This window comes from Pseudozyma hubeiensis (genome assembly GCF_000403515.1).
Source record: "Pseudozyma hubeiensis SY62 DNA, scaffold: PHS6, whole genome shotgun sequence".
Taxonomy (NCBI): Eukaryota; Fungi; Basidiomycota; class Ustilaginomycetes; order Ustilaginales; family Ustilaginaceae; genus Pseudozyma; species Pseudozyma hubeiensis.
Genome location: NW_012133788.1, coordinates 132,789 through 145,496, shown reverse-complemented (window position 1 = coordinate 145,496; position 12,708 = coordinate 132,789). Strand labels below are relative to the sequence as shown.

The following is a 12,708-nucleotide window of genomic DNA, read 5'->3' as shown; positions in this document are numbered from 1 at the left end:
CCGTCAAGAGACCGCGCTAGGGATGAACACAAAAAAAAAGTAATTTCAAGAACAAAAAGATGCCGAGCACTGTGGCGACCCAAGAATGGAATGAAATTCGTTCGAGTTTTCCCAAGCGATTCGAAACTTGTCGGACTGCAGCTGGTTCAGTGGCTAAATTAGCAGCGGTCGGTGGATGGACGTCGTTAATTGACAGCTCGACTCGACTGTGGCAGCGGCAGCAGCAGCAGCTCTAAGCGGCACTCCGGCTCAGTCTCCTTGCATTCCCAGGGCCCCCCGTCTTCCGATCGCGTCGAGAAGGCGTAGAAGATCTTTGCTGATCCTGCTTCCCCACCTTCTTCTCTCTTTCCATCAATCCACCAACCTTTCTCATTCCAGCCAAATCCTGTTCCTCCCCTTCTTGCACTAGCATTCGCGCTCCTCGTATCTACCAAGCTGTCCATAGCCGCATTCACATCCACTTGATCTGCATCAAGCTCACAGCAGCTCCATCGTCTCAACAGGTGCCGGTCACTTGTTCTCCTCGGCGTTTTCAACTTTCTTATCCCTGCATCGCCTCCATACTAGCTGGCATCTTCCACCCCTTTCCTTTCCCGTTTCCCACCACAACCGCGTCAAGCCAGCGCTTCCCATTTCAACTTTGTCCATCATGTTGCTCTCCCCCGCCGTCAAGACATCGTACCTCAACACCATGGCTGGTGGCTCGCCCACCACGCCCAAGCGCAAGACCGAGGACGAGATTGTCGACACTTCGCCTCTTTCGGGCAAGCGTGCTCGCCCCACCATTCCTCTTCGAGGCTCCAGATCCTCTAGCATGTTTCAGCTGCAGCAACAGCAACAGCAGCAGCAGTCGCCGCTGCCAACGCCTGGCTCTCACTTCCAGCAGGACCCCTTCGCGAGCTCATCCGACGTGACGCTCGACGACCTTACCACCCCCACCAACAACCACCAGCAGCAGCAGAACCAACAACGTGACATCTTCACCCACTCTTCGGCCTCGACCAAGGGCAAAGGCGCCCAGGCCGCAGCCTCGTCCGTCTCGTTTACGAGCAACAATCCTCATTGGCTCAAAGTGGTCACCTCGTACGGCTACACGTTCATCAAGTCGGACGAGCTTCATCTGCTAGAAGGCAATGCCGACGTGCAGATGGTCATTGAGCCCTCCAACCCGGCACACCAGAACGAGGTTCCCGCCTCTCCGCCCGCGCAGATGAGGTTCCCGATGGGCGTCGAGTTCCCACCCACACCCTCGCCTTCGGATGACGGCAGCGGTGTCGCTGCGAACAGGTACTTTGAACAGCAGCATGCGGCAGGCAAGCCGCTGTGGGAGCACGTCGAGGGCGACTTCGAGGCAGCGAGGGCACAACAAGCTCAGGCAGCAGCTGGCGGTCTCAACGAGATGATGATGGACGAGTGGTGAACGTGGCCATTCACCGTCGTGCGTCGCTTGACCGCTTTTAGTCCTAATGTCGTCCTGTCTCTTGTGTCTTCCTTGCAACTCTTGTCCCCGCTCTCTCCCCCCTTTTCGCAATATCTGCTTGTGCTTGCTCTCGCGTCCCCTCTTGTCTCCGATCTACTCATGTATTCTAGTACCACTCTTACCACGCCACGCAAAAGTGGTTCAACACAGAGCAATCTATCTCTTGCGTCACATTCGTCTGTTCTTTGCGCGTCGACATTACGGGATGCGGATGAAGGACCTGTAGCAGTTGGGAAGAGTTGCTCAGATACGGACATTTTGACATGCTCCATTCAAGCTGGCACGGGTGACAATGTCAAGCACTCATTTTGTGATTGCGTATAGAACAAATATTGCACTTCCACGCCTCGTCCCACGCTGCATCTCTAGCCAGGGGGCAGAGCACCTGCGTCGATGGCCTCGACCTCGTCCTCCGTCAGATCCTCCGCGCCCGCATAGCTGCTGGGGATCGGGCTTCTCGGCAGCACCATCGTACCCGATCTCGCGCACTCGAGGATTCCAAACGGTCTAACCAGCTTCAGGAACGCATCGCACCTGCTGCTCTTGCCGGACATTTCGACGATAACGCTGGTGGAAGAGACGTCGACCACGCGACCGCGGAATTGCTCGGCGAAGGCGATGACGGAACGCATGTTGTCGGATTTCACTCGCAGCGCCTCGGTCGGCGTCAGCGGAAGCGGTTGGTTCTGGTGAGGTGGTTTGGAGGTGGAGTCGGATTCTCGTTCTTGCATCAACTCGGGTGTTCCAGCAGGGCTAGTGGAAGCTTGTTGGGACTCCTCGAAGTACTCGGGACCGAGGATGGAGACTTTTACGAGCATAAGTTCGCGCTCGATGACTTTGGTGTTCGTGTAGTCCAGTACGGCCCATACAGGAACCAGATCTTCGAGTTGACGACGTGCCTGTTCGATCACACCATCCTGTCCACGCAGAACGATGCACATTCGCGACAGATCTCGGATCTCCGTACCGCACACCACCAGCGAATCGATGTTGAACCCGCGTGCGGCCAGGGTCCCCGCAACGCGCGAAAGTACACCGGGTTCGTTCTGAACGAGACAGTTGAGCGTGTGTCGTTTGAACGGCGCTTTGGACGGTGGAGGGGTGTTGTAGAGGATGTTGGACACGGCGGAGGGTGCATCGATGGAGGGTGGTTCGAGGGAGGGCAGGGGAGGGAGCTTGCGGAGTTTGTGTGCAAGCTTGTAGTCGAGCGCGGAGGTGGAGTCGGATTCGACGGGATTGGATGGGTTTTGGCGTGGTTGGGTCGAGTTGGGTTGCCTGGTGGGGAAGGAGGTGGCGATGGAGCGGGTGAGGAGCGGCGTGCGAGCGGTTGGTGTCGCCGCCGCCGCCGCTCGAAGGATCGAGCCTGCACCTCTGGAGATCATCTTGACGTCGAGCTGATGTTCAGAAGGTGTTGGTGAGAAGGAAGGGAGATTGAAGGAACGAGGTTGGCAATCTTGGCCCTCCCCGCATCGCACCGCAAAATGAAAATAGGCTCACATCATCATTGGCCGACTGTCACAGCGGTGTGACTGCCGTCTCGAGTTGCGGTGACTCGAGGCGAGAGAGTTACAGTGACTGCTCGACGCTCAAAGCGCTTTTCTTCCAAGATTGCCCCCGCTGTACCGCACGAGACAGGAATTGAGTGGGAATCAATTTCGACGCCTCTTTTTCAGCGAGCTGTTTTTGCAGGTCGGTATTCTTGCAAAAGGCGCTTCTTCCCCTGCTGACATCGCCTTTCGAGATGGGTCGAGACAGCGCGGAAAAGAGTCACAAATCGGCGACCCGATTCGACTCGATCCATGCACGACCAAAATGTCTAGAACCTCTTGACAGTACACTGATGCCACACCGGCGGACGGACCTCCACGCGAGAACGCCAGAAAAACGAAAAAAGAAGCGACAAAAGTGACAGCAGCACGCGAAGCAGTCCTGCAAATCGGCGCCGGCCCACTCACCGCCTCGTACAGCAGCGTGCATACACTCTTACTCACGGACCCTGCAACTCGACTCGGCGGAACGACCGAACACAATCACCAGCCAACTCAGCATGCGCCTCTTCTCGCAACGCTGACAAAGGGCTCGCGCTTCACCTGCTTCATCACCACCACCATCACCCTCTTCGACAAGGACGCAGCTGGCTGAAACTGCCGTCACTCGCTCAAAGCATGGATCCGAAGCCCGACCATCGCTGCCAGCTACACCATCTTCATCCCGCCCTACTCTTCGGGGCCTTATCTCATCAAACAATGTCGACGTATCGTAAGCTGCAGCTGTCCCGCTAGAACAGCACAGCGACGAATCGCTTCTTAGAGGAAGCATGTCTCAACCACCACCACCACTAGTGGCTTCGTCCACGGAGCCGGCGGGCTCACAAGATGCCAGCAATGCCCTCTTTGCCTCGCCGACTGCCATGGACGAGGGCTTCCCACAGTCAGACGCGTCATCACGATCTCACCAAGTAACGCCGTCTCTACACACAGCATATCCCGCGAGTCCTCCCGCTGCGGCGCCGTCGGCGTCAACAACACCAATGAGCGCACCCACTCCTCTCCACCCAGCACCAGCATCCGCACCCACCTCGGCCACCTCCAGCGCCGCAGTCTCTCGCGTCAGCAGCATAAGGTCCAACGCCCCTCCACCGTCTTCTGCCTCGACAACCCGTATCCGCAAAGGTCTGCTCTCAAGAACAGGAAGCGAAGCCGAAGATAGGATGTCCAGAGCTGCGTCTGCGTCTCATCCGCAGCTCACCACCGACGATGATGACGACGAGTACATGATCAGCGACTCGGGACCCATGCCTCGGCGCTTCGCCTCTCAGAACCGCGCCCCACCCGGTACAGCTAGCAGCTCGCGTCAATCTTCCAACTCCTCGCTGCCTCACACCAATTGGGCGAATCGTCCCGGCGCGACCTCGCATCCTCTCAATGCATCGTCGGCCAGCATCGCATCCGGCAACCGCAGCGGTAGCGGCGATGCCAGCGAGGGCGCAGCATCCAGCGTTGGAGGCGTCAGTCTGGGCCGAGCCATGTCTGTCAGCTCCGTAAGCTCTGTCAACAGCACCAGCAGCCTTGAGGCGGTGCCTTTCCGCGAAGCTCCTCTCGGCAACGTCAGACTGGGATTCGGCGGCGCGGCGGCACGCTTCGCCGCACGCAATGCTCGTGCAGACCCGTACGGTTCGCTGTCGCTTGCTGCACAGCAGCCGACTGCGTCTCAGTCAGCTGCGGCGAACGTTGCTGGTCAGGACGTGGATTCACAAATGGCCGCCGCCGACAGCCGCGAGGCACACCACTACGCGACGAATGACCCGTCGAGTTCCTCTGCATTTGCGTCTGCCCCATCGACCCAAGCTACTACTCTCGGCACGTCGCTGCCGAACTCCGAGAGGCACAAGGGCGTGCCCAAGCCGATGACCGATGCTTGGATGTACCGCGTCGGTCCCGGTATGCGCACCAACCGACCACCACGCCCCACATCCATCGCGACCTCAGAGCTGCCCGAGCTGCAGCTCGACGAATCTCAGCTTGCTTCCTCCCCCGCCAAGCGTTCGCGCGAGGTCATCCGGCAGAAGTTTGTCAAGGGCGCCGGTCGGCTCGGTATCAAGACCAACATCGTCACCTCTCTCGCTCCTTCCCCTGCCGAACACTACGACGTCTACAATCCGCTCGACAGCTCCGAGGACGAGATCAACTTGATATCGCCCACACGAACACCCTTGCCACGCAGCTCGAGTTACTTTTCATCTGGCCCTCACAGCGCCAACACGGCACCCGCTACGCCGCTGCACGCTCTTCTCACACCGGTCCCGGCTGACTTCAGGACCAGCTCGGTCACCAACGCGCCCTTGTTCGTGCCCAAATTCGCAGAGGACCTGCCAAGTGCCAGGCTTCATCCGGAAGCAGCGGGTCACGCCGGATCAGCCTTTGGACACGACGACACTCGTCTTGCTTCCAGCGCAGATGCTGGCCACGCGCCCTCTCTACCACCTCTCGGCTATGGAGCGCAAGCCGGTAGTATCTCTTCCGACCTCGCGCCCTACCTCACCAACCTCACATCAGGTCAGATTGATGGAGCTAGCCACACTCGACGCGGATCGGCCGCAACGCACAAACCCGTGCTCATGCGCAACGAGAGCAGCAACGACGCCTTTGATCGCACCGCATCGCCCGGTCTGCTCGTGCGCGACCCCAGTGCCGTGGATGCTCCTGATGCTGAGCCCGCGCTGTACACGCTCTCCGCGCCGGGCCTCTCGCTCGCCACACAGCGCTCGCCTCACGTCGAGCTCGCTGCCACGCCGTACAACGAGGCGCGAGCGTCGCCGCATCCTACGCCAGCCGAGCTGGTTCGGATGGAAGCGCAAGCGGGTATCGCCTCGCTTCCGGACTCGCCGAGCGAGCCGTCGCCGGTCCCTGCTAGCTACTCGCCCGTCGTCGAGGATGAAGACGTCACCGCCACAAATACGCTGGCGAGGACGAAGATCAGGCGACCGAGCAGCGCTACAGGCAGCGAGGCGGGAGCTAGCTCATCTCGACGACCCGACTCGTTGCAGCGACCGCGAATGTGGTCCAACGCAAAACGACCCGCGGTCCTTCGTGCGCGCACGAGCGAGAGCTCCATCAGCAAAGGTCGCCGCAGTCAGAGCTCGGATCGTCGCGCCTACTCGCCCAGTGGCCAAAGTCCCATCGAGGGCCTGGTGCAGGAGTCACCTTTCGACAGACCAGGCACGCATTCGAAGAATAGCTCGAGCAGCACCGCCATTGGTATCGGCGAACTTGGTATGCGTGCGCCACCTCACGTAGCTGTGATTCCGGAGGACGATGATGGCGTACATGGCACTGGCAGTGGTTATGGCAGAATCGATACATCGGATCGAGTAGCGATGCCGGCGCCGGGAGAGTTGGCTAGCAACTCTCCTGGAATGACTCCCGGTAGAGAGCTACACGAAGGCATGGCGCTCTCACCACCCAGTGCCGCGACGCTTCCCTTTGTCATGCGAACGACGCCAGGACCACGCTCCGCATCGCCCGCTTCGCAACTAGCACGGTCACCCGAGACCATCCGTGTCGGACCCGCCCGCATCACGGACTCCATTTACGCCCGCAGCCCGGCATCTATCTCGCACATCCAGAGTCCTCGTCTGCTCCCCACCTCAGCCTCCAGCGTACCGGATCGGACCAACACCCCCTCACCACGCACCTTCTCCGCCCGCGGTCCGAACGACTTTCACTTCGGCGACACCCTCGGCGAAGGCTCCTATTCGACCGTGCTCGAAGCGTGGGACCTTCTCTCCGGACCCAACCCCAAGGAGCCAGGCGTCGTCGACCCTACCGCCACCTCCGCCGCCTCCGCCATGGTCGGCTCCGAATCACACCGTCGTCGACGTCGCCGACTCGACCTCACCGGCCGCAAAGCCTACGCCATCAAAGTCCTCGACAAGGTCCACATCCTCAAACAGAACAAGCAGAAGTACGTCGCCATCGAAAAGGAAGCTCTCAGCCGCATGATTCGCCATCCAGGCGTCGTCACCCTCTTCTGGACGTTTCAGGATCGCGAGAGCCTGTACTTCGTCTTGGAACTGGCGAGCAACGGCGAGCTGTTGAACTTCATCCGGAAGCGCGGAAGCTTCGATGTCGAGTCGGCGAGGTTCTACGCAGCCATGTTGGTGGATACGTTGGAAGCGATGCACGTGGCAGGGGTGGTGCATAGGGATGTGAAGCCGGAGAATGTGCTGTTGGATGGCAAGATGAGGGTCAAGATTACGGATTTCGGAAGTGCCAAGATCGTTCACCCTGCGGGAGAGACGGAGAAGGTGGAGAGCGAGGTCAAGGAGGAAGAGGAAGGGGGAAGGAAGAGAGCGGCCAGCTTTGTGGGCACCGCCGAGTACGTTTCGCCGGAATTGCTGGTGGAGAAGGCGCAGCCTGCTGGCAAACCTGCTGACTGGTGGGCGTTTGGATGCGTCTTGTTCCAGATGCTGGCGGGAAGACCACCGTTCAAAGGGGTGAACGAGTATCAGACGCTGCAGAAGGTCAAGAAGAGGGAATTCGAGTTTCCGGAGGGGTTCGAGGAGGATGCGAAGGACCTGATCGACAGGGTTCTGGCGTTGGATCCAGCGGAAAGGTTGACTGCGGCAGAGATCAAGGCGCATCGGTTCTTTGGCTCGATCGATTGGAAGAAGTTGTGGGAGCAGGATGCGCCAGAGATACGGACGGGGTTGGTGCAGCCGTTGCCGACAGCGAGGGGAGAGGAGAGGACGAGCGATTTCAGCTTTGATGAAGGGTTTGGCAGTTCGGACGAGAGTCAAGCGTACAACGGAGATACGCAGAGCATCGATAGGGACAACGCCGAGGGAGCGGATGTGGGAGAGGGGACAGGCATGGATGATGCGGATGATTCGGATCTGTCAGATGCGAGCTCTCAGAATCAAGCGACGAGTTGGGGAAAAAGACAGAGTGGATTGCAGAGGTTGACGGATGGGTTCCAGTCGAGGTTCATGTCGACCGGATCGTCTAGTCCGCAGGCGAACGGGAGGAGGAGGTTTTCGAATATGTCGATTGACGCCTCTCGTCCTGCGATCGCGGAGACCAACACGGAGCCTTCAGCCGTCCCAAGACCAATGCGACCTTTTTCGAGATCCATGCAGACCATGTCGACAAATCACCACCACAGCCCAAGTCCCAACTCTACCACGCGAATCCAACCATCGTCATCCTCTTCGACCCCTGCAGCAGCTGCAGCAACCGCAAGCACCACCGGTACGACGAGCGTTGGACTGCAGCACAGCTGGGCAGCGCTGCTGCTGCCCAAAGAGGTGATGCTGTACAGTCTACCCGTGGCGCAGAAGAAGACGGGTACGGGCAAGATGTTTACCAAACGACGGCAGCTGGTGCTGACGGATTTCCCGCGCTTGCTGTGCGTAAAGGAGACGGCTACTGCGCTCAAGGTCAAGAGCGAGGTGATCCTGGCGATTCGTGCGTCGCGAACGAACGGGGTTACGTCTGGCGATGCTGGTGGGGGTCAGGGGGATTTTGAAAGGCTCTCAGGGGGAAGACATTCGACCGCACAGCCAGATGACGAGGTAAGGGAGGATGAAGCGGGGCACCAGCAACAACAGCAACAGCAGCAGCAGCAACAGGTGATACCGAATCTGCTGACTGGATTGGAATGGAGAGGCGGAAGAACGTTCTCGGTCAGAGTGGTGAACGGACGGTCGTTCGTTTACGAGACGTTGGGCGGAGGAGATGCGGGTGCGCTGGTGAGGAGCATACAGGAGGCTAGGAGGTCAGCGGGTGGGTGAGGAGTAGCGGATCATCGGAATCGGCAGTCTGATCTCATCATCGGGGTCAGTCTGATAGGGACAAGGTGCGTGTGAGGACTGAAGCTTTCACGATTCGGGCTCGATCAAAGGCTAAAGGAAGAAGGGCTATGCAGGATCCCCACGGTAACCAAGGTGTCAGATTACATTGCCCACTTTTTGCGCGGCCCAATAGCTGCCGATATTGCCCCACACATCTCATCGTCCTACACTTTCTTGCTCGAAATGAAGAGATGAAAGGTTGTATCAAGGGTTGAGTTGGAAAGGTTGAGCTAACCCCACAGTACGGTCGAATGAAGGAGACGTTTCTAGGTTGAAGCTGTTTGCGCACGGTTGGCGTCTCTGAGAAGCAGCAGTCCGTAGCCAAATCAGGGAACTCGCGCAATGTAGGATACCTTGAAAGAGGATTCATAGATCTGCTTATCGGCAGACATCAGATCGCAAACCGGATCAGTTGAGCCGTTCGGAATCTCCCCGCACAGCTAAGCGATATCAGCGGAGAGATCTTCCCATGTGGGTGAGGACTGTGGTGTGGGGATGCGAAAGCGGGGTCTTCAAATGTAAAATTCTGCGCTAAACCCTTGCACGCACAGACCCCACATCTACACCTTTCCCCACCACGCATGAATCGCGCGGAGAGACAACGGTTGATGTATTGGATCGAGGAGCGCGGTAAGGCAACCGGGATGATCTCGGACGAACCTTTGGCTGAATATGTGGACGCCACAGGTCTTTTTATGGATAAAAAGGGGGTTGGAGAGATGGGCGTTTTGACGAGCAAAGCACGGTTCAAGTTTCAGTCTCGACGTCGCAGCCACTGACCATCAAAACAAACCATGAAGAGTCCCGAACGACGTTGAGGAGAGAGAGAGAGAGAGACGTCTATCGGTGATGATGACGAGCAGTAGTAGCTGCTGCTGCGGAAGGCTTCTCGTGGAGGACCTTGTCACGGCCGAAAAGCGACCCCTTTCTGCGCATACCGTTGTCCAACAACACGCGATTTGCAGAGCGAACAAGAAAAGAATTTTTTCTAATGGTTGACATGACCCAGGTCTCAAAAAACGCACGACGGGCTGCAACTTTGTAGAGTTCAGCCGAAAATCCTCCTTTGCATGCATGGAACGTAGGAAACGAAAAAGATAAAAAACAAAAACAAATTCTCCATGCTCTCTCCTCCCTTGCCGCTCTGTCAGTCGCCGTGACAGAAAAGAAGGCTAGGCAAGTACCGTGCTGCATGGCATCGCGTGGTTTGTCTCGGACACGACCGAGAACAGACGTGAAGTGAACGAATCGAAAAGAAAAAAACGACGATCCACCCTTGGCTCCCCCCCCTCCCCACGAGATGAATTTGAGACGCAGTGGAATGGTAGCGAGTTTAGCCGAGGCAAGACGACAGCTCTCCACGCGAGTTGTCGCACCTGACTTTTCCTCCAACGACACCAGAGAGGTTGTCTGCCGAAGAGTGAAACCGGGAAGGACCGGATCCTCCGGCTGCAGCCTTCCCGAGCCTAGTATTTTGGACACGAGTGATGCGGCTTACGTCAACGAGTGAGACTCTTTCGAGCAAGGAGATTTCTAGCCCGGTCAACTACGGCTTGCCAAGTGAAAAATAAGCGCAAAAAAATTTATCTCCGAGAAGCACGAAGGATCGACATGCGCAAACACACACACACACACCCGCAGGCATAGTGCCCGTCTGCATCGCACCCGCATGGACGCGAGCGCGGAGAATTTTCGTCGAAACTTCGCTCAATCCTCGCTCCGTCTTGTTACCGGTCATTGTGGCTTGCACAACGGTCGAACTCGTTCCTTACCCTTTCCGACCCGTGGATTGATGGTGTCGAGACCCCTTTTTTCTCCGGGCTTGACGTTGTGAGTTCCCCATAGTGCATGGTGGGTATAGTATGGGGCCCAATTTGTTGCATAGACGGGGTTGAAGTTGGGATGATCTCAGCCTAAAGGGCCCCGGAAAGTGGTTGCGTTGGAAGAGGTTCCGGTCGGACGGGGGTGGTTTCAGATCCCGATGCAGACATGAAGTCAGCGGTCATCGACCCACCGGTGACTTGTGTGTTGTGGTTCCTGCAGCCTCAACCCTGCGATCGGATCCTTGAACTTTTTCCTCTTACTGCACACACAAGTAACCCTACTACGTCCGGTCATGCTTGTCCCCGAAGCCGGCGCTTTTGGCGGCTCTGACTTTCACCAACGAGCCAATCGTACGTTTTCCTCGAAACACAATGCCACGCGATTGGACAGCCGAGCTTTCCCGTGCCTGGATCTCACCTACAGATCGGAAGGAGGATCCAGAGAGCAAGTGCGCGCGATTGTCGGTCGTCCACCAGCCGAATCGAATCTCGTCATCAACCAGAAAGTGCCAAAAAAGTCTCCGATCCTTCGAGGTGATTTGCATATCATGCTTTTTGGCTCAGGAACACACAAACGAAATCCTCCGCGACGATCAAGGTAGAAAGGTTGACCGATGCAAATTCGAGCTCGCTCCGTCATGGTGACTGCACAAAAATGCGCTCGTCGATCATCAGAGAAGACAGACAACCCCTAAGCTCTGGAGCCTTGTAGTCGTGTTTGACCAGGCTGAAGCTGAGATTCTTGCGAACCAAGGCCAAGATTCTTCGTTACATCCGTCAAGAGCATACTTTGTACGGTCTTGGAGGGGGCGGATCGAGGTGTGGTGGATCCAAGGGTTTGCCTCGGCTCTATTCAGAAAATTCGTCTTGCCCTTACTCCCTCGCATTTAGCGGAAACCACATGGTCCTTCGAAATCTGAACCAGACGCAGCCACGGAAGAATTTCCCTCAATTTTTCGAACGCCGCGACCGAGACCGGCCGTTTTCGACCGATGTTGTTCCAAGCGAGTCGATCAAGCGAGTCCCAAAAAAGAAAAAACTGGGTTGGTACCTTTTAAATTGCGTTTCGGAAGCAAGGTCACACGCCTCTCCACAAGGAGGGGAAAGACGCGAAGCGAGGCCTCGCTTTTTCGTCGTTACCCCCGCGCGGTGAGGTTCGCTTCGAGCTCATTGTCCGGGGACGGCCCAAAAAATATGACAACGTCGTTTCGCCGCTACGGAGTCGAGATACCGAACAGCCCATACATCGTCGGGTTCTCGTTTGTGGTAGGCGAAGGCGATTCCCTTACTGGGAGAAGCGAGACGGAGAACGGATGTAAAGGGTAATTGACCGGCTCGAGGGAACGTCGTGTCTCGCGCGCACAGAGCGCTCAAACCGTCGGAAGAGCTGGTCAGTCGCCGACTCGAGGAGGTTCTGTCCGCCATGTCCGAGGTGCGTTCAAGTTCGTCCAAACGGCGAAGCGTTTGTGCGGAGTGGTGAAGGGGAAATGGAGGACGCGGGGAGACTGAGTCGAGATCATGCTACTGCATTCGCCACGCATCGTCTTAGCTGCAAGGCACAGGATCCATTCGGGCTTAGTCAGGCACTGGTTCGTCCCCACCACAGACGTGAGACAGCATTGAGCCGGACAATGCTGCGCTGGACGCGATTCGATTGCAGGGGGAAAGCGTGTGGCGAGACCCACACGATGCGGTACATTGTGCTCCGCGCGGTGCCGAGATGAGGCAAGATGACTTTGGCGCGGAGGCCCACAACAATCATCGCTGACGCTGTCGTCGGGCACCCGAGTGGGGAGCAAGGTATCTGGAGTCGACGACCGAATCCCACTCTGGGCCTTTCGGCGTGCGCACGCCTGGCGCGATGCGCATTGAGCTTCCCCATTGCGACCGCTACCACCGTTACCGTATACTCCAGTTGCACTGCAGCCATAAGGGTGTCCAGTGGTGTGTGGTACGCGTAAGCGAGTCAGGCGAGCAAGCCACCCCACCACGTCTCTAGCCAAGGAACACGGCCAGGCTTCGACACGGTCGACAGACAGGCGGTCAGACCCGAC

General features: G+C 57.7%; 3 protein-coding genes across 3 annotated transcripts; 2 read left to right on the top strand and 1 right to left on the bottom strand.

Annotated features, from left to right (window-relative positions):
- Window positions 1-649: 649 nt before the first annotated feature.
- Window positions 650-1,420, top strand: PHSY_000403 (MUTL-like protein 1; the record flags this gene model as incomplete). The annotated part of the gene is made up of 1 exon (XM_012331043.1): window positions 650-1,420. The coding sequence occupies one exon, from the start codon at window positions 650-652 to the stop codon at window positions 1,418-1,420; it is 771 nt and encodes a 256-aa protein (XP_012186433.1).
- A 425-nt stretch (window positions 1,421-1,845) lies between these two features.
- On the bottom strand, window positions 1,846-2,862 carry PHSY_000402 (hypothetical protein; the record flags this gene model as incomplete). Its single annotated transcript, XM_012331042.1, has 1 exon — window positions 1,846-2,862. The coding sequence occupies one exon, from the start codon at window positions 2,860-2,862 to the stop codon at window positions 1,846-1,848; it is 1,017 nt and encodes a 338-aa protein (XP_012186432.1).
- A 1,148-nt stretch (window positions 2,863-4,010) lies between these two features.
- On the top strand, window positions 4,011-10,301 carry PHSY_000401 (likely protein kinase; the record flags this gene model as incomplete). The annotated part of the gene is made up of 2 exons (XM_012331041.1): window positions 4,011-8,729; window positions 10,233-10,301. The coding sequence occupies 2 exons, from the start codon at window positions 4,011-4,013 to the stop codon at window positions 10,299-10,301; spliced, it is 4,788 nt and encodes a 1,595-aa protein (XP_012186431.1).
- Between the last annotated feature and the right edge of the window lie 2,407 nt (window positions 10,302-12,708).